General features: G+C 37.7%; 1 protein-coding gene across 2 annotated transcripts in view; it reads left to right on the forward strand.

Moving 5' to 3' along the window:
* The window catches only part of LOC105379986 (alpha-2A adrenergic receptor), a 393,199-nt gene that overhangs the window by 97,459 nt on the left and 274,659 nt on the right, over positions 1-21,081 (forward strand). For both annotated transcript variants that reach the window (XM_048630508.1, XM_048630509.1), the window contains exon 3: positions 11,140-12,630. In XM_048630508.1, the coding sequence (XP_048486465.1) occupies positions 12,070-12,630 (561 nt within the window). In that variant the 5' untranslated portion in view covers positions 11,140-12,069. The remainder of the gene's footprint in view (positions 1-11,139; positions 12,631-21,081) is intronic.

A 21,081-nucleotide genomic window follows, 5' to 3' on the forward strand; every position in this document is an offset into this window, starting at 1 on the left:
TACCTAGACGGAAAAAAAATGCTACTCTATGTTGCTTTACAAGTTTAAATTGCCTTAAAAAATATATAATAAGTAACATAAGTATGTACCTTAATCCTTCCCTAACATTGCGATCGTTAGAAGAGGCCTATGTCCAACAGTGGACTATAAAAGGCTGAGAGGGAGAGAGAGTATGTACCTACAGATCGTTGTGACCTAAATGAGATTGAACTTTATCACAAGTAATAAACATGTTCTGAAGATGCCAAATTGGTAGGAGGAACGGAATTTTATGGATACACTTTTCGCCAAGAAATTTTAATTAAAATGCTGTTTGTGAGGTTAATAAATAGTATCGCCATATATTATGGTAGAATGAGGGTGTTTTTCTATGAGAGATGTGATATGCAGATATGCTACGATGGTTCTAAAGAAATACATTCCCACCACATAAAAAAGTACAATGGCGAACTTAATTCTAGAAGCATTCTCTATCAGTTAACCTTTGGTGATGTAGAGAAACTGATTGGTTGTGTGATTATGATGAAAGAAGTTGATCTCAATCGAGACACAGAGATATACATACTTATACATAATATAAATTTTGTATTTTATATTATATAAGGTAATTATTATTAAGCGACTTGTTGTAGCTTTGTAGTACCTATTTTACTTTTACTCATTCCAACATGACTTACCCTTAATAAATTCAGTCAGATAAATTTCCTTTAAACAATTTTACATCGAGGTCGTTTTGTACTAAAATAGCAATAACTTTTTTGTTAATTGAAACAATAGCCACGTTTCATACCATTTTGGAAACTGCATTAAATGGGCAATCTTTTCAAATAAGGTGCCAGGTTTGCGTGGTATATTTTTTTTACAGTATGTAGAGTCAAAGTGGTTTATAAAAAAATACGATTACCTTTTATGACTTTGAAAACCGTGTTTTTTTTTAAACATACAGCATTACTCGATATTTTTTTGACTGCGATCAATAGCTGGGCTATACAGAGTGATGCAACACCAAACAAATTCTAACAATATGGATTTTTGTACCGCCGGCACGCAAAAAACTGATCCAAGGTGTCGATTTTCAGCAAATTTATAAAAGTGTCAATATCTCGAAAATGATCGAGTTTTTACTAAGGTCATATTGTGATATTCTGGCCTCTCATGAGCTGACCTATCAGCCCTTTAAAGGATGACGTTGACTTTTGGGACACCCTGTATACGATGAATTAAAATATTTGACTTTGACTTTAATATATTTATGCGTACTGTAATTTATAGATTTGTTGGACGGCCCCTATCTCGAGTCGAATAATAAATGTCGTATTCCCACGGAGTCACTTGTGGAAGTGGTGCAGTGTCCTACATTCCTATCGTACTCTTGTTTTAATCATCGCCCCCATACGCATAATTTGAACAATGTAAGGAATTATTTTAATTTGATCGAGGGAAGAATACATTTAACCGTAGACGCAAAAACAGCTGGTGATGACACTTTACATTCATCTTACTTCTTATTTATTTATTGCACAATTTACAAAAGTAGATGTACAATCAGGTGGACTTAATGCTAAGAGCATTCTCTACCAGTCAAACTGCAGGAGGTTCAGGAGCAGAAAGTAGATAGTTCTTCAAGATCGATTCACACAGTCATATTAGTTGAAGTAAACATTGTGGGGTTTGCATGTTAAATTCAAAAGTTATAGTGGGAATCCAGGATAAAAAGTAGCCTATCTACACATAGACATTCCATTGTCCAGGGTGTCAGCTGATGATTACAAACCAAATTTCGTTAAAATCCGTAGTGTTCGTTTTACGTGAAAGAGTAACAAAAATACTCATAAACTTTCACGTTTATAATACTTACCTCTATTACTAGAATAGGTACTAACAATAATTGAGGTGCATCGTTTATTAAATTCATTATCAACCGTAACTATACCTACAGAGTTCTTTTGTTCTACAAGTTGGAAGTTTGGAAATTCTCGAAAAAAAAATCGATCTCCATAGTAAAAAAGTCACGTGACCTACAAAGTTTATATGGAAAAGGAATTTTTATTTTCGAGAATTTCCAAAACTCGTAGAACAGAGTTGTTCAAAATAGCCCCCTGAGTCACCCCCTTTCGGCTTGATATACCCTTTTTGCAACACCCTGTATACGTTCAAAAACTGCACATAGGCCTCTCCAAAGAACACTCTGTCCTCGACATTCCTCATACAGCCACAACCGGCTACATGTCTACATAAGATCCTGTCCAGCCGACCAGATGGCGTCCCACGATCATCACCTATTAATAAATATTATTGGGAAGTCTCTCAGAAACTGATGCTAACTATTTTCCTGGTCAGTAGCTTTATAAACATTTTCTTTCACATTTCCCAGGATCAAAAGGATATGTTACATAAAGGATGTGTTATGGAGGAACGGATCAAACGATATTAAAATAATAATAATAATATTATAGATATAGGCACTTAGTAGGTACCTGCAGGTCTAGTACAGATCTGATAGTTTGGCGCCTCTAATGGAAACTATCATGAAACTTTTGACAGATAATGTATGCAGATGACAGGAGAAAACGTAAACTTTTTTCGTTTACATAAATAGCAAATCCCGTACTAGAGGGTCTGTACCTATCGCGAACTTGTTTTGACAAGGATTTTCAGATACAAAATTGTATTGAATTGACACCAATTACTTTGTTAATATTATGTAGGTAAACAGTGCTCGCATAGCATCGCTCTAAGGGCCGGTTTTTTTATCTGTGGTAAACTTTAACCATTGGTCAAGTCTGCGCAAGAAGCTGCATATACATTCTGTGTAAAAAGTATCGGGATTCGATCAATAAAACAAAAAAATGATTGTTATTCATCCAAATTTAATTTATCACCTTCAAAGTATAAAAGACAAATGATAGAAGACCGAAAATTCACCGCTACTAAACACAACTTTGGAAACAGCGTTTAAAAAAAGTTGTGATGATTGAATAATTTGTTGGCGTATGTGTATCGTTTCTGAAGGACCATACTTTGAAGGTGATAAAATAAATATCGATGAATAACATTCATTTTTGGTTTAATTGATCTATTTACATAGAGTAGTAGGTATATGCGTTGAGTTAAATACGGATAAAAAAACTGGCTTTAAATTGGTCACTTTCATAGTCATCGTTAACTACGAAAGCCTGCATTGAACGAGATGTTTACGTTTCCAGACCTCGAAAAATGCAGCCTCCTCCGCTCAGGTTTTGTGTTTACGCCTCTCTCTATCAATTAAAAGAAAAGTCGGGCACCTGCCAGCCAGATACCCACTAGTGATGTGGCCAGCTGTTTATACAGAGTGCAACTTTATCAGTGCTTGCAATGATTAATGGTATTTAATTATTAAAGCATAGTAAGTAATTCTTAAGAGTAACATTTACAATATCTGCAAAACAATTTAGCTGTTTGTCGGCCGCCGTTAATACTCCCATTTTAATTAATTATGTACAATGGTCTAAGAAGGTATATAAGTACCTATACTATAGAGGTAATACTTACTGGCAATTAAAAAGGTTTTTTTTTTGCAATTTACAAAACGGAGGTGTACAGGAGGGACACCACATAAATAAATAAAAATAACGCACCCAAACCGATTCCATGTCAGTTCTCGTTCATTACTTCGATTTCTGTAGTAACTCCCCAGGTTCAATAAAATAGTAGGTATATAAAGTATAGCTCAAACTCGTCACCTTTCATGCACCCCACGGAAGAAATAAGGATGATGAAGTGAAATTGCGTCAGGTAAATGCAGCTACCACAAGCAGCTCGCTCAATTATAAAATCTCACCCTACATGTCAGTTCATCCGGCCTTTTTATCCGGCTTTTTTACCCGTTGAAGTGATGCGAATGTTTACGTTTTTTATTTTCTTTCTTTATATCTGTGAGCGAATTCTTTTTGCTGTTTTGCGCTACATGTTTTGATGTTTCTTTTGCGAAAATCGTGCTGATTTTTGATTATGGTTTTGAGTGACTGTTCACGAATCTATTTCACCAAATGACAGATTGTTTAAAATGTACGATAAATAATAATTAGATCTGTATCAACAAATCATAATGTAAACGCCAGGAGTAATAAAATGTTTTTTAAACAATCAGCAATTAAAATTAATTAAACACATTTTTTTAATTAAACACATTTATTTACAAAAGCACAATACAATTTACAGACACATAGATTGATTTGCCAAAAACCCCAATGTAATCAAACAACGTTTAACGGATGTTATATTTTTAAGGTAAAAGTCGTTCACAACGAGCATCCGAATCATTGCCTTCCGGCTGACTACACCCTGTTTTAACACCCTGTATATATAAATCTGAAAAACACCATCTAGTTTCCCCCCGAAACCACAGGCAGTGTTCATTAAACCCAGCCCAGCCCCCCTACTCCTAAAAGGCAATGTATTGCGTCTCAAAATCGATTTTATAAAAAGTACAAATACATAAATGTTCATCAAGATAAAGCCTTTTTTTAGTACCTAGCCCTATTCTTCTATTTCTTCTATTCTCTGTGGGGGTGTAAGTACCTGCACCTGGCTCTCTCGAGTGGAACCTTTGTGCATATCCCCAAGGTCTTAACTGCCTTCCTAAGCTTGGACCATTGCCCACCACGCTGGTCCACTGCGGGTTGGTGGGTTCACATATCTAGATGTGCTAGATCTAGATATGCAGGTTTCCTCACGATGTTTTCCTTCACCGTAAGAGCGATGGTATACATTGTACTTAAGTTAAAAGAACTCATTGGTACATGTCAGCGCCGGGATCGAACCCGCATCTCTTAGTACCTAGCCCTAAGAACCAAGTACTCATAATGTAGAATTTAGTTTAGATTTTGGCTGAAAAAATCTTTTTTGGCCTTTTTTGCAAATAAACTTCTAAATTATAGGCATTACATTATTGTTTCTAGGTTCTCAAAAAAGGCATTACCTACCTGATCATATTAGTATTTTCAATTTTTGTAAAAACATCTCTGAAGAGAAGTTATGATTTTTTAAATGTTGGGAACGCAAGACAGACGCAATACATTGCCTTTCAGGAGTAGGGGGGCAGGTTTCAGTAATGCCCCTTCCCTTAACGAGCCAGATCGCAGCCCGCGGCCGGCGGTGGGGCGCAGTCAATTAATTACTAAACAAGCCACCGCCGCAGTGATGGGAATGTATCGATAGGTTGCATGTTTAGATGACCTATTGGTGTAGTGTAGTGGTTAGGGACCCTGACTGTTGTGTTGAAGGTTCCGGGTTCGGTTCCCGGCTGGGGCAGATCAAGTTTATAAACAGATATTAAAATATATACTTGGGTCTTTGGTGTTGATATGTCTTTAATATTATTATTTGTGTAAATATCAGCAGTCTGTATTACGACCCATATTACAGGCTCTGCCTAGTTTTGGGTCGGATGCCGTGTGTAAGATGTCCACACAACATATTGTTTGACCTATCCATCCCCAGCTGGTTAACCCTTTGTTTGTCATTAGGCAAAAATTTAAGAATTATGTTAAAGCTACACTATGTAGTAAAGCTTACTATAGTATAAATGATTATTTAAACGACAAATTAAACGCGTGGTCTTGTCCACCTCAGCTAAGGCTATTGAAAAAAATTAAATGGATATAGGTACTTAAGTAAAATTGTAGGTACTAGATATAAGTAAAAATTGTAATAGATATATATAAGGAAAAAGTTGAAAAGATGCTGGAGGAGTTTCTTTCGCCATTTCTTTCCTTCTCAATGACGGGGCCTTTGTGAAATGGTGGTAGATGACTATCGACAAATAATTGTAAAATTTTACGTCGATTAAACCATTTGAATTTGAATTCATGTAAGGCGGTCATCACCTCACACTGGACGCGTGTGTGAAACGACGTCGCGTTCTGTTTTTTTTTTCGGCAGCCATTTGCCATGGGCGGTGTGTATAGAATATTCTTAAAATATAATATAGGTGACTCAACTCCTAACTGTTATGCGAATTTAATTGAATCAATCATTACTCAAACACTTTTAGAATTTTTAGATTGATCAGAGGTGTCGTCCCCTTTAAGTTTACTATACTTACAATTTTTCCAACACCCTGTATACCTAATAAATGTGTTGAATATGAAATGAGCATGTTAGTGGCGTGTAAAGCGCGGTGTTCATTTGTCCAGTGACCGGCGGCGACCACTGCGCCGGCAATAATCAGTCGACGTGTGCATTAGCCTATTCAGGGGGGTCACTAACTAAACCGGCGAACGAACGAACGAACTTAATACAACCCCCCGTATTATGTAACTCCGAGTGGGGTTGGTTGGTATAAAATGGCTGAAAACTTAGAACATTATTAATTAATAACTTTTTACTGACTTATCTGATTTCACAAACGTTTATGTTGAATGTAAGGATATATTGGTAGGCTTCTTGCATATTTCTTTCACTAAGATTTTTGGTGTTTTCGGTTAATAAGTGTCTAAGTTGATACCAATTATCATCGGTTGCTAACTCTCAAAAAGTTACAAAATACGGGGGCAGGTAAAGTCATGGTTTGCAGAAAAAAAAAACACACACACTCACGCCTTGTACTAATGTACTCCCGTGGTTAGCAGATTTGTCTTTTTTTCAAAAGATGGCTCAGGAGTTTCTTGCCTTTGTTCTTCTCCTTAGATAGAAAGAACCTCCCTTATCCGAACGGAGAGTAGTTTGTAAAAATTGACGTTCACCAGAAAAAAATATATTTATACGTTGAATAAAAACTTAAAAATGTTGACTTTGACTTTGTTTTTCCTAAGCTTCGGAGCGCTGTGCTAACCACGGATCTATCTCGTTGTTATTAAGCATACCGATTGCATGAACATACACATTGTTCATTAGTTCGTTGATTTAGAATTTAGAGAGTGACTCCCACGGACTCGTAGTTATTAACCCTCCTGCAGGTTGGCTGGTAGAGAATGCTTTTAGCATTAAGTCCACCTTTTGTACAAATATATTTCATATTTGGGCAATAAAGTATCAAATAAATAAATAAAGTTTTACTGCCAAATATTTATCAGAGTAAGGTTAGTCTCATAAGAAAAGTTGCCTTCTGTTTCGGGTACAATGACCTATTTACGAATACGTTGCTGATAGATTTCCACCATGTTTAATTTAAGTGAATTTTAGACGTGCACTTAAAATCTTGTACAAATTTAAGTCAGCCCTACTAACTTCGGCACATCCTTACAGAGTGAATTTACTGACTAACGTAAAGAATTAAGTTTTATACTTAACTTAAACTTAATTGTGACTTGGCACGGTACAGGCTAGCTACAGCCAAGTCCTAAAACTTAACTTGACACTAAGCATTCCTCTGAAGTATGTAGTTTGTGGAACGAGAAATATTATTTTGCAGCGTAAATGTTTTATGGGGACTGTCTGATCGGATTCAGAAGCGGGTTTTTATGATACAGCTATTTTATTTATTTATTTATTTAAACACTTTATTGTATGTATAGACAAATTACACAGTTTAAAGTACAAGTTACAAAAAACAATACAAAAGCGGACTTATCGCCTAAACGCGATTTCTTCCAGTCAACCTCTATGGTGTGGAAATAAAGGTAGGTATTTTAACATGTGTTTTAACTTTACCTCTCTTATTTAAAACGTAGACTCAAAATAAAGTTCAAAGTAAAGTCAGTTCTAACTGTGAGAAGAAATAATACACCATAAAGTTATCAACATATATAATACTAGCGATCCGTTTTATTACTTAACCGAATACCTTTTTTCGAGCAATTAGTTTTTAATATTTTTTTCCTTTTTTCATCTTCCGGTCTTCTCATTAAGGACAGAGAACTAAATCTTGGTCTAAATAGGTCTAGAAGAGTCGGTCTGCATACTTGTTCAACCAAAATGTATGGAGCAGGCGGTAGTTTTAGTTTTAATTCGATTGCTACTGTAAACTTTTATTTTATTATTTATGTTCATATTCATATGCACAAGAGCACATGGGAGCGTGGGAGCACAAAGGCATAGACGTCGGCGGCAGAAGACTTACCAACCTTCGCTTCGCCGATGATATAGTCCTGTTTGCTTCGTCCGCGTCAGAACTAACACACATGCTACAAGATCTTAGCACGGCAATTCTTGAGGTTGGACTAATGATGAATAGGACAAAAACCCAGGTCATGACCAACAGTGCAAAATGTAGGGTTGAGGTAGACGGGCAAGAAATACAATATGTCGATAAGTACATCTACTTGGGCCAGATAGCATTCTTCGAAAACAGGCAAGATAAGGAAGTCGAAAGACGAATTGACAACGCCTGGAAGAGCTTCTGGTCCATGAAAGAGCTAATGAAGGGTAGCCTTCCTCTGTCACTAAAGCGACAGCTTATCGACATGTGCATATTGCCCGTCCTAACCTACGGCGCACAGACCCCAACGGTTATCGGTTCTTCGGCAGATATGACCAGCCCACAAAAAAATATATATGTATTTTATTAAAGTAGCGCTTCTGTGACTATGCGTTCACTCTGCGACTCAGATTACTGAGATCTTTCTCGATTCGGAATATTTAATTACATAAGTTTCCAAACTCAATTGAATTCGTTTAAGAAGGAATGTCCTGTTTTATGTGACTTCTAGGTGGATATTTTTAATGAAAGAACTTTCGGATGCTATCTTTTGATACGACAATCTTTACGGTGCAAGCCAGTAAAATGGAATGTCATAAAGTGTCATTATCGTTAACCCATGACCTAAAAGAGAGCAGCTATAAGTTGCACGTGGATACCTACTGTCTCTTTCAAGGTCGGTATGTCTGTGACCTCTAAACCGAATGTAAAATGTATTGTTTTGTAATTGAACCTAATAAATAAATTCAAATGCTTTTATTCATCGTATTGGTGAATATGAAATTTTTGCATCAATGTATTTTATTTATAAACTACTCTTCGTTTAAACTAATCATTTGTTTTTTAAACTGGAGACAAGTCTAGTTCCAATCATGAACTATTTACAACCCGCGCAAAGTTTCTAGACACCTGGCTCAAAAATCTACCCCAATCCCTCTTCCCCGCGCGAGGCCCCGCTCTCGTCCTTTTGTAGCGTTAGCATAAGTCCGTCGCAATTTTATCGAAGAATTATCAGATTAACAATAAATATTTTTATCGCATACTTTTTTGTTACTATTTTAAAAAGTAGGTAACAACTTGAATACTTGAAATGTAAAAATATGATAATTTGAAGCGTCCGTAGTCGAGCGGGCCTCAGTGATCGTAACTGATCGCTGAGGTTAAGCAACAACTGACACGGTCAGCCATTGGATGGGTGACCAATTTCAAGTGGTGCTTTTCTGGACGCTTCCGTGCTTCGGACAGCACGTTAAGCCGTGGGTTCCGGTTGCCGCTTCGGCAGCAGTCGTTAAGCCTAGTCAGAGGCCTTCGGGCGGTTTGAAAACATCTGACAGTCGGGTTGCCCACTTACCCGACTACTATCTCAGCACAAGCTTGCTTGTGTTGGGGTCCACCAACCCGCACTTGGCCAGCGTGGTGGACTAGGCCTAAACCCTTCCTTCATTGGAAGGAGACCCGTGCCCCAGCAGTGGGGACGTAATGGGTCGTGATGAAAAATATGAAAAATAGTTATTTAAACTAAAGATTATGAAAGTTACAAAAAGTTGCAGTGTTTGGTAAAAATTAAAAGGTGGTGATATAAACAGGGCTACCACACTAGGCTAGGCCTGTGTCGTGGACAGTCAGGACTTATACAGGGTGTTGCAAAAAGGGTATACTAAGCCGAAACCTACAAAAAGTTTACAGGACTTTTTTACTATGGAGAATGATTTTTTGAAATTCTGATTTCAGTTACGGGCTTAGATATACCATGCTGCACATTTAGGTTTCGGCAACACCCTGTATAAACAAATATTTATACATTTTATTACAATATAACAAAAGTCAGGTAAGTATGTTTTTCGCAGGCGGGATTTTTGATAACCCGCATTCCATTCCCAAATTTCAAATATCGGGACGCTACATGTATATTATGTTTTCGTTCTCGAAAAATTTTCTTTATAAAATTAGTTCATTAAAACTGCGCAGTAAGGGGAGGTTTCTTATTTTTCCGAGCTTAATTATAAAAATACTAATAGCAAAGAGGAAGAAAAGAAATATTTTTTTAAATATCGATATTACTTTTTTTGCACTCAGTACTAAAGACAAATGTCATTTAACCCAGGTGTCTAGTTATCTCGCCCGCCTTGTATATTTTCTATGTCACGTCAAGACCGGATCCACCCATTAGGGTTCTGCGGGTAAATATGCCATAATATGGGTGACTGAGTTTATCTCCAACGCGCCTGGGGTCACTCTATATGACGAAAAACTAAGTTTCGGAGCGCTGCGCGATCCCCGAATCTGTCTCTTTGTGTTAAAAAGCGACCCAAAGGTTGCCTGGAAGAGATCGCTTTTAGCGATAAGGCCCGCCCATTGCTTTAACTCCACTGTATTAATTGTTATTTGTGTTCTGTTTAGTCAATAAAGTAGTATTCTATTCTATTCTAAAAGTGCCGATTGCACGACAGCTCTCGTTCGTTTGTTTTTCGTCAGTATAGAGTAACCCCCAGCCTAAAAAATAAAAATATAGGGCAGGAGAATACGGGAGGTGTCCTTGAACTGACATTTAGGCTCTACGCAAATAAATTGACATGTTTTATTTTTAGTTCCTGAGTTTATCACGGTTTTGTGATATAAAAAATTACGTTTCATTTCACGACCTTAACTAGTTACGGGAAATTATAATGATACAAATTAATTAACCCACAGTTGATGTTGCGTTTTTAATATTTTAATAATTTTCAGTAGGTACTCATGTTAAATAATGTTGTGGTCCACTTAAGGCGTATTGTAATAACCGAAATATGTATTAAAGTATAGGACCTATTGCTGACTTTTTAACATTTACCGTAGTTAACATATAGCACAGGTTATATACTGATAATAATACCTACATCAGCCTTGACCTCATAATAGATATATGTAAAGCCTTTACTTACAAAAAAATATTATCATCATAATGGCACAGAACCTCACTAGTCCATCACCGACACAATTAAATGACAGTTCTCTAATGGCGACCGTTTTCCTTGTTTCAGAGATCAGCCCGAGACGTCACAATAGCTGTCGTTAATAACAGTTTTTACGCCCTCGAGGACAGCGCAACACGCAATCAAACTTCGCACATAATTGAAGAAAATTAATGGCAAAACATTCCAAGACGAACAGTCACGCAGCGTAGGCTGACAGCGTGACAACCATGGCTTCCAATTAAAAAAAAAAACAATAAAATATGTGAAAATTCTGGCGCCAAAACATGTTCGCGGTAACGGAACGTTTTTGGGATAGAAGAAGGCGAAAGGGTCAGCGATGACGTCATCAGTCTCGTGCGGCTGCGTCAAATAAAACGCTCTAGTTCGTAAGAAACGCTTTTTTGTGTGTAACCGGTTTCTAGAAGAGTTTCATCAGTCAATTTTTGTTGCGGTTTTTTTCGGTTAACCGTTTTCGTTTCGTCGGTGTCTGAAAGCAATATTAGGTAAGTAGCCTTCTTTAGAATAACGCTTCTTTCAATTATTCCGTGTCAGTAGTCGTATGTGTAAATAAGAACAGCGTGTTTGATCGACTTATATTCTAAAAATCTGTGTATAACTTGTAGATTTGTAAAAACGTATTTTAATTAAATTGTCCTTACGTTCCACGTAAACGCAACACTGGTTCGGGCAAACGGGTATTAAACATAATTTGTAACATACTAATTACTTAAAACTAAACAATAAATATTAAAGACACATAAAGTAAAACAATAAAATTGATTAGGTTTACTGTACAAATAATATTATTCCGTTCCTATAGGCAATACTTTAAAATTATTTCTACCGCGGACAAAACGTTTTCCAAACGGGGCCAATAAGTCTAGTTTCAATTTCAACTGTCTTTTATATTAAAAAAAACAAAATCGGATAGTTAGTTCAATTATACAATTCTCGCGCTTAATTTAAAAATCGAACACGCAAACGTCAATAATCAAAATGGTGCCAAATTCGACGTCGACAACGCTGGCCGCTAACACGACGATGCCAACATTCATAAACTCTACGGTCGCGGGGATCCTAAACACGACCTTCTTGGTCCCGACCTTCTTGAGCCAAGAGGAGTTCCTGGCCCTACAACTGGGAAACTCTTCGGACGCCAACGCAACAACGCCATCTAACGAGACAATAGTGAACCAAGTGGTCTTCAAAACGTGGTACCCTAGCGAGTATTCGGCTGCGCACATAATAATAGCATCTGTGGTGGTGACTGTGTTAATGATAATGGTGGTAGTCGGCAACATGTTGGTTATAATCGCAATAGTGACTGAGAAAACTTTAAAAAACATACAGAACTGGTTTATAGCGTCACTGGCTGTGTCGGATTTCTTTCTCGGGCTGGTGATAATGCCGTTTTCGCTGGCCAATGAGCTGATGGGGTACTGGATCTTTGGGTTCTGGTGGTGTGAGATCCACTCGGCCATGGATGTGCTGCTGTGTACGGCGTCCATCATGAATCTGTGCCTCATATCGCTGGACCGCTACTGGAGTATCACACAGGTGAGTTTTTAATTATAATTAGTATATTAATTAGGTGCCTATTTGCAACATGCTTCGTCTATATTTTAAAAACTAAAATCTGAGCACCGCTTCGTCAAATAAAAATTTGTCGAAAAGTCCGCCCCTAATCGTACCGGGCTCAACTTGAATTTTATTTAAACTTAAGATAAATAATTAACTAAGGTATTTAAATTAAACTGATGTACTAAGTATAGGTATGTTTGACTTATATTTAATTCACTATCAAGACTATCATATTCACAAGTCAACGTTGCTTTTGGCAGGTCTCTTTTCCCAAACGGCCGCCGTTTGGATTTCTTGAACCAATTTGAATATTTGATCTGTGATATTTCGTGAGTCGAGAGACTCATAAACAATTGAATATTCGCCTTGTTTGCTCCGAGCGCCATCTATTGGCAAATTGAAACAAATGAAAATATTTGACGGCCATGTTATTTCGTAGTTGTTTCTAGATTTTGAAGCTGTTGTGATTAAAAAAAAATACGTAGTTAGAGTCTGTTATTTATCTACAATCCATTTAAGGAACACCGACTTGGCTGGCTGAGCTGAGATCGAGGGGTATGTACAAAGGGTCCACTCGAGAGAGCCACGTTCTCGATCTTTGCCCCCTCTCAGAATAGAATAGAACATCGACTTACCAATCTCATTGTATAGTAATAGTAGCATACATTTTAAACGCTATCATATCCGATTAAATAAGAAGTGTCAATATTATTGTCTTCACCTGTTCAAATACTAAAGAAAGGAATAGGTATAATTTACATAAGGTAACGTAAGTACTCACGTTTTGGCAGTTAAAGACATTTTAGGCGTCGATATTGCCGTCTCGCCTTGTCTTCTCCATATAGCTACTTAAAGTTGATTCAATTATGTCACTTCGAATGCCATTTAAATATAAATTTTATCGCTTTTATATCGCATTTTATATTTAGAAGATGACGATGGATTCAGTGGTTTCCTCTTTTTACAAGTTATACCTAAGTAAGTGATCGTTATTTTGACACAATTTATTTATACACTCACGGGCAATGAAAAGGTTCCACTATAGAATAACGAGTGCCTACTACTGTAACTACTTGTTATTCTATGGTTGCACTGAAAAAAACACCAAATTACTCCTAAAGTTCTGCTAGAATGAAGTACATTTAACAGAGCATCAGGATATTACCAACTAAAAACGGTAATATTTTGTAAAAATTTTAAATAAAATGTTTGAAAAAATAAGGGGCATGCAGAGTCGACATTTTGTAAGTGGTACTTTTTCATTGCCCGTGAGTGTATATTGGAATCGCTTTGTTTTAAGTTTAATAAAGGTTGTTAAATAAATGGTAAGCTCAAAGGGGGTGACTCATATTTTAGTCCCCATACCCCCATAGTAATAAGTCACGTGACTTTCAATTAACTATGAAGAGTCTACAATACAACGAAAAATCTGTTTTTTCACGTTTTACTAAAACTTCTTCAACAAAAGTGGTTCAGAGTAGCGAGTTAGATCACCCCTTTTCAGCTTAATTTGCAACACCCTGTACAAGTGAGTAACAGGGCGATATGCTGTGAAAAACGCAATTTACCGAGTCACATCGCTCGCTAAAACACATTTAGTAACTTTGTATCCAGAACTTATTTATACCATCTACTTCATTCCTGAATAATTAAAAGCTCTACAGCCACGCCATTTCATTAAAACGTACCGCCGTCATTAAAGCTCCCGTTTTATCGATTTAAACAAATGCGAAGCTCGCCGATATTCGGAAAAGGTTCTAAGCAAGTATTGAACGTTTCAAAAGGAGGGACCGTAACATATACCTACCTAAGCTCTTATAAGTAAGCAGCTATTATGCAAATATGTACGTGACATGACGGCAGACGCTGAAATATACCGTTTCTACTCTTCCAATAAGGAACTCTGTTGTGTACCTACTTATTATTGAAATGGAAGACTTTCGGGAGTACAATAGTTGAACGAGACATTTCAGAGACATAGTAATTTTGAAATTCGTTACTTTTAGGTTACGCTCGATCCCATTAGGGTCACTCGTTCTATTCTATTCTATTCTCTGGGGGTGTAAGTACCTGCACCTGGCTCTCTCGAGTGGAACCTTTGTGCATATCCCCATGGTCTAAACTGCCTTCCTAAGCTTGGACCATTTCCCACCACGCTGGTCCACTGCGGGTTGGTGGGTTCACATATCTAGATGTGCTAAATCTAGATATGCAGGTTTCCTCACGATGTTTTCCTTCACCGTATGAGCCATGGTATGTATACATTCTCATCTCATTGGTATATGTCAGCGCCGAGATTCGAACCCGCATCTATTGCGTGAGAAGCGGCGCTTACCCGACTGAGCTACCACCGCTCACCGGGTCATTCGTTATTATACTCTATTGTTTTAAACAAACTAGCACCGGAATTCATTTTCTTCATGATCATTGGTCTTAACAATGACCCATCTCACTCTGTGAATATCGGAAATGTGAGACAGACTCGTCAGATAGATATACTCATACACAAGTGTAACTTATAACACCCATTTTTTTCCGTCACGGATTGAAAACCCCAATATTCCCACTTTTCACAATCAAATCCTTCACACCTGTTACACGGCAAAGTTTCAGAGTAAACATGTTGTTGAAGACAGACATTATTACGAGCGTCGGGCTCTATGCCCGGCGCTTCAGCTGAAGAAGAAATACTTATGTCAATCACATACAAAATAACAACACGAAGAAATTCATACCACATTTTATTAATTACTAATTCTAATACATAATTCTTATATCTCATATCTTGTAAAATACTATTCAATATACTTACTATTATTACGCAAATCTCTACACATCGTCTTAATCATCACCGTCACGCTCATCGACCCTCTTCGACTTCGAGCCTTCGCCATCATTTTCGAGCCGGATCTGGCTATACAACCAGATCGGCGAGACCAAGTCGAGGGACGCGATTGAGAACAACCCGTCAACATTCATTCACAAGGAAGGAGAAGGTCATCGGAGTTCGGTCATCACTCATTATTGGAGAGTCAAGCTAACGCATGAAGATCCTCATCAAGGTCGCCGAGTAGATGCACAAGAGCACCTTAGTGTCAAGACTCAACTATCATACAAACCAGGAAGGGCGCCTTCGGCTGAGTGAGTCCGTTCCGATCTATCTAATTCCCAATTCGTTTCGATTCTTGTTAAGTTTCCTAAATTATTAATTTCTACTGATTCATTCACGTACTTATCGCCTTCTCATATTTCATTTGTTTAATTACCACAACATCTTAACGTTCTAAAACATTTGCAAATCATGGATGCAAAAACATTAAAAAAGAATAGAGGTTCTGTAAAGGCCAAATTGACAATATTTAAGGGCCATCTCGAACTACTGACAACTTGCACCAAATTAAACACCTTGCAGTTTCGTGAACTATCCGCACGCCTCAACCGCATTAATGAATTGTATAAGGAATTTGACTCTATTCAAAATAATTTGGAAACTTTATCGGACACTCCAGAAGACGAGTTTAATGAACGACAGGAATTCGAGGCTGGATACTTCAGCACGGTCGCTGCCGCGCAGGAGCTGCTGGACCGGAGTGTGGAGCGCCCCGCCCCTGCGGGCCACGACCTGGCCGTGGCAGGATCCAGCACTGCCAATGATTCAGGTGCATTTCTTCCAACACTTAAGTTACCTACGATACACCTACCTACATTTGCTGGTGGCTATCAAGATTGGCTAGAATTCCACGACACGTACATGAGTCTCATTCATCTAAATGATTCAATTCCAAAAATTCAAAAATATCATTACTTACGAGCATCACTAAGGGATAATGCTGCCTTGTTGATCCAATCATTAGACCTATCAGGTGACAATTACGATGTAGCTTGGGATTTACTATGTGAGCGCTACAACAACACCAAGTTATTAGTCAACAATCATTTGAAGGCTCTCTTCAATCTGGAACCGATGTTCAAGGAATCGTCCACGGGCCTTCGTAATATCATCGATTCGGTAAATAAAAACATTAGAGCTCTAAAAACACTACATCTACCCACGGAGCATTGGGATGCGATAATAATTTACGTCATCTGCACAAAATTAGACCACGCAACACTGAAGGATTGGGAGATGCAGCGCGGACCCAACAACGCAATTCCAAAATTTTCGGAATTTAATTCATTTATAAAAAACCGCGCTGCATGGCTGGAATCCATCGAAGAAAATCACCAAAAACTGCGTAGATATAGCGATACTCCACCCGTTCGCGCCAAAACCTTTGTGGCAAATTATTCAAACTCCGCGCATGCGAGTGGTTCTAATCCTTCACAAAATTCCTATTTCTGCCCAATTTGTAAACAATCACATAACATATATGAATGCACAAAATTCAGATCCATGACCATAGAAGGGAGGATGGATAAGGTAAAACAATTAAACCTTTGCCAGAATTGTCTGCGTAAAGGTCACGATGAAACACATTGTTGGAGAGGTTCGTGCAAAATTTGCAACAAGAGACACAACAGCATGATACATCTAAACCATGAACAGCCAAATTTAGATTCGAATACAAAAATTGACCAATGTGTCGTCTTACCGAATGTAGAAAATCTGACGAACAACACAGAGCCAAAGCAAACAACTAATCAATCGTCGAACACAATATCCTTATCAGTGACGCATCCAAGCCAAGCCCAGGTATTGTTAAGCACAGTAATTGTCAGTATAGCGGATAAAAATGGTAAACACCACAAAGTGCGTGCACTGTTAGATCAAGGCAGCACAGCAAGTTTCTTAACAAATGATTTACTCACACAACTTCGAACACCTTGTTATCATACATCTGTTTCAGTCCAAGGATTAAATAATCAAACTTCTAAAATATCAAAAAGGTGTGATGTATCAATAGCATCACTCTCTGCCAGTGGTTACACGACAGACGTTAATTGTTTTGTTGTGCCACAAATAACGCAAGTAATACCCATGAATAAAATAAACTGCGGTAATCTAAACATACCCCCACACATCTACCTTGCTGATCCTACCTTTGCCATCCCATCGGAGGTGCAAATGCTGTTGGGAGCTGACATCTTCTGGGACATACTCTGTAACAATCGTGTCAGCCTAGGCAAGGCGAAACCAACCCTTGTAGAAACAAAATTAGGGTGGTTAGTTGTGGGCTCTATACCGACATCATACAACACACTAGGGCAATATGATACAGTCCACTGCAACTTGATAAACAAAATGGAACTAGAAGAAAAAATCAACAAATATTTTGAATTGGAGTCCTTACCCGCTCAACAATCCCAATCGAGGGATGAAGCTGATTGTGAGAAGCTCTTCTTGAAAACTACAGTCCGTAACCCAGATGGTAGGATGGTTGTGACAATACCCCTTAAGGAGAACCCTCAATGTCTCGGCGATTCAAAGCAACAAGCACTGACGATCGACTACCCCCAAATCGATGGCTGCTAGGCAGAGTCACTGCAGTATACCCCGGCACGGACGGGGTCAATAGAGTGGCAGATGTGATCACGAGGGCCGGGACGCTCAGAAGAGCGTACAACCGGTTGTGCCCTCTTCCACTCTTGGAACAGACCGTTCCAAGGGGGGGACCATGTTGAAGACAGACATTATTACGAGCGTCGGGCTCTATGCCCGGCGCTTCAGCTGAAGAAGAAATACTTATGTCAATCACATACAAAATAACAACACGAAGAAATTCATACCACATTTTATTAATTACTAATTCTAATACATAATTCTTATATCTCATATCTTGTAAAATACTATTCAATATACTTACTATTATTACGCAAATCTCTACACATCGTCTTAATCATCACCGTCACGCTCATCGACCCTCTTCGACTTCGAGCCTTCGCCATCACATGTTCTATTAATTATTATAGTAGGCGGCCACCACTGAAATATTCAGCATTCTAGGGGAAGGAGCTTGTTTCAGTAATGCATAGGTATATGTAGGTATAATTGTGGAGGCGTTTTACGTGTTGGCAGCCAACCGTAATTTATTGATACTAATCATACTATTCTTTCATTTATTTACCATAAAGCGTATTAGTTTGTATTAGGTAGGTATGCTATGATTTTTTACCAACTGCAAAGATAACTCAGTTTTTTAGTTTATTTCTGGAGAAAATCTGACAGGATTAACTTATTTTCATGATAAGTGCTTTCAGTGTTGTCATTTATGTTTTAAATAGTTTGATCAAACATATGCAGATGGTGGGTATTTGGAATGTGTGAAATCATCCATTTTAAAGATAAATAATACATAATATTGACGATCGAATGGCATAGTGGTCAGTAGCCCTGACTGCTATGCCGAAGGTCCCGGGTTCGATTCCCGGCTGGAGCAGATATTTGTACTCGGGTCTTGGGTGTTGATATTTATATTTAATATGTATCTATCTATGTATTTGTGTAGATATATCAGCTGTCCGATACCCATAACACAGGCTCTGCCTAGCTTGGGGTCGGATGGCCGTGTGTGAAGATGTCAAAAAAAAATAGTACATAAGGAAAAAATCTGCAAGATAATTTGGCATAAATCGTCCTAGTGGCCTATAGGTTATGAGGAAAGCTCATAAAATTTTCATTCATCGATAAATCAAGCCACCACCGAGGAGAAAGCCAAGTTTTCAGTAATAAAACTTATAGAATTTATCACTACTGGAGAAAAAACTCTCCCGAATTCAGAAGACGCAAATTAATTGAAGTAAAATATACTCACATATACAGGATGTTATTTATAAGAGAACTTCCTGAAAAAATAAATAAATATGTAGTTTACTCAAGACATATGATGACGGCACATAATAATATGGGTTCCAAAACAGTGAATATGGATTATACTTAGTCTTGCGTTAACATAATGTACTAGATCCAAATACGCACACAACACATAACAACAAAAAACAAAAGAAAAGCGTGCGTGCTTTTTGACATCTCTTAAAAATGAGCCAATACATCAACCCGTCGAGCCACGAAGAATAATTGTTATTTATTTGGATGTGGCAACACCGAGTAACATGGGAACACTTTTAGTAAAATGGCCGACGAATGACCTGTTCATTAATTCACCATGCGTTACTGAGCGCGGAGTTTTTCTTTGTTATCGTTCTTTTTTTGAAATCCGCCTTTTGTTTCCTCTTACGGCTTAGACAGAATCAGCCAGTATTTTAAATATTTTTCTTTTTTCCTCTATCACAAGAGTAACGTGCCACGTCTACTCGCCTATTCAACCTCTATGGTGGCTAAGTAATTTATAAAATGAGGTTCATTATCTGTTTCCATTATTAATTCAGTGGGGAAACCGGTTAGCTGGAAAAGTGAAGTAACAAAGTTATTTGGCCTCAAGCCAGGTTGTGCCGTGTCCAAATTAATATCAATTATAAGTTGACTACGTTTGGGGCTAGTTGTTAGGAAGTGTGACTCCATGTATAATTCAGCAGCGTATGGACTGTATATCATTGTGCCAGAAAACCTCCGTTGTAGACCTCTGGGGGTGTTTTCGACCCGAAAAAATGGGTTAAGTGTGTGTACTGATGCTTTTTAAGGGGTCCTTCGGGTGTTTATTTAGATAAATCTTTAAATTACATAAATTTAGGTAAATTTTGCTCCTAATCCATTAGTATAAACGTGTAGAGTTTTTTTTTGTGATTTTTCTATGTAGGTTAATAGGAATATTACGTCAAAACAGCCAACATTATTTTTATAATGTTAAAAGTTGAGATAGTACAATAGCCTCTACATATTTTTGTAGTCAGTCTGTTTCATGATCAAGTAAAAAACTGGCTACGGAACCCCAAAAACGAATCCAGTGCGTATCTTTACAATAATAAACTGTCGTAAACATTTTTTCGTGAAATAAAATGTTGCCAGCTGAACATGGATTTACCCACCAAGTTACGTTTTGTTCCACATGACTGCAACTGAAGGATGTTGATTTATTTTTTTATTATAATAATGTGCCGACTTGTGAACATTCACATGCAGATGTCAGGACTTTTTACCTGACTTCTTCTTGGCTTGTCGGTGGCAAACACTATAATAAAGTCTGCTTTTTAAACTCAGATACTAAAACAACAGTCGATTCTCCCGCCAATAGAACGATACGTCACTTAATCGCGAGACAATCGGCTGTTGATGAACCGTTCCGAATCTGTCAATTTAGTATCTGAGATTAAAAAACTGACTTTAGATCTGATATAATTATAACAATGTAATATCTGTAAAAATTACATAGTAAATTACTGTGGATCTGAAAAATATTTTGGCTGTTGATTGCTTAAGTGTCAGTGGTTGTTAGGTAGCTGGCGCCAGTGCTATCATTCGACAAGGCGTCTTTCATCCGTGGAAAGAAGCTTGCATGCAAATGGGTTAACTTAAAATGATTTCCGCCCCTG

The sequence above is a fragment of the Plutella xylostella genome, chromosome 26, assembly GCF_932276165.1.
Source record: "Plutella xylostella chromosome 26, ilPluXylo3.1, whole genome shotgun sequence".
NCBI lineage: Eukaryota > Metazoa > Arthropoda > Insecta > Lepidoptera > Plutellidae > Plutella > Plutella xylostella.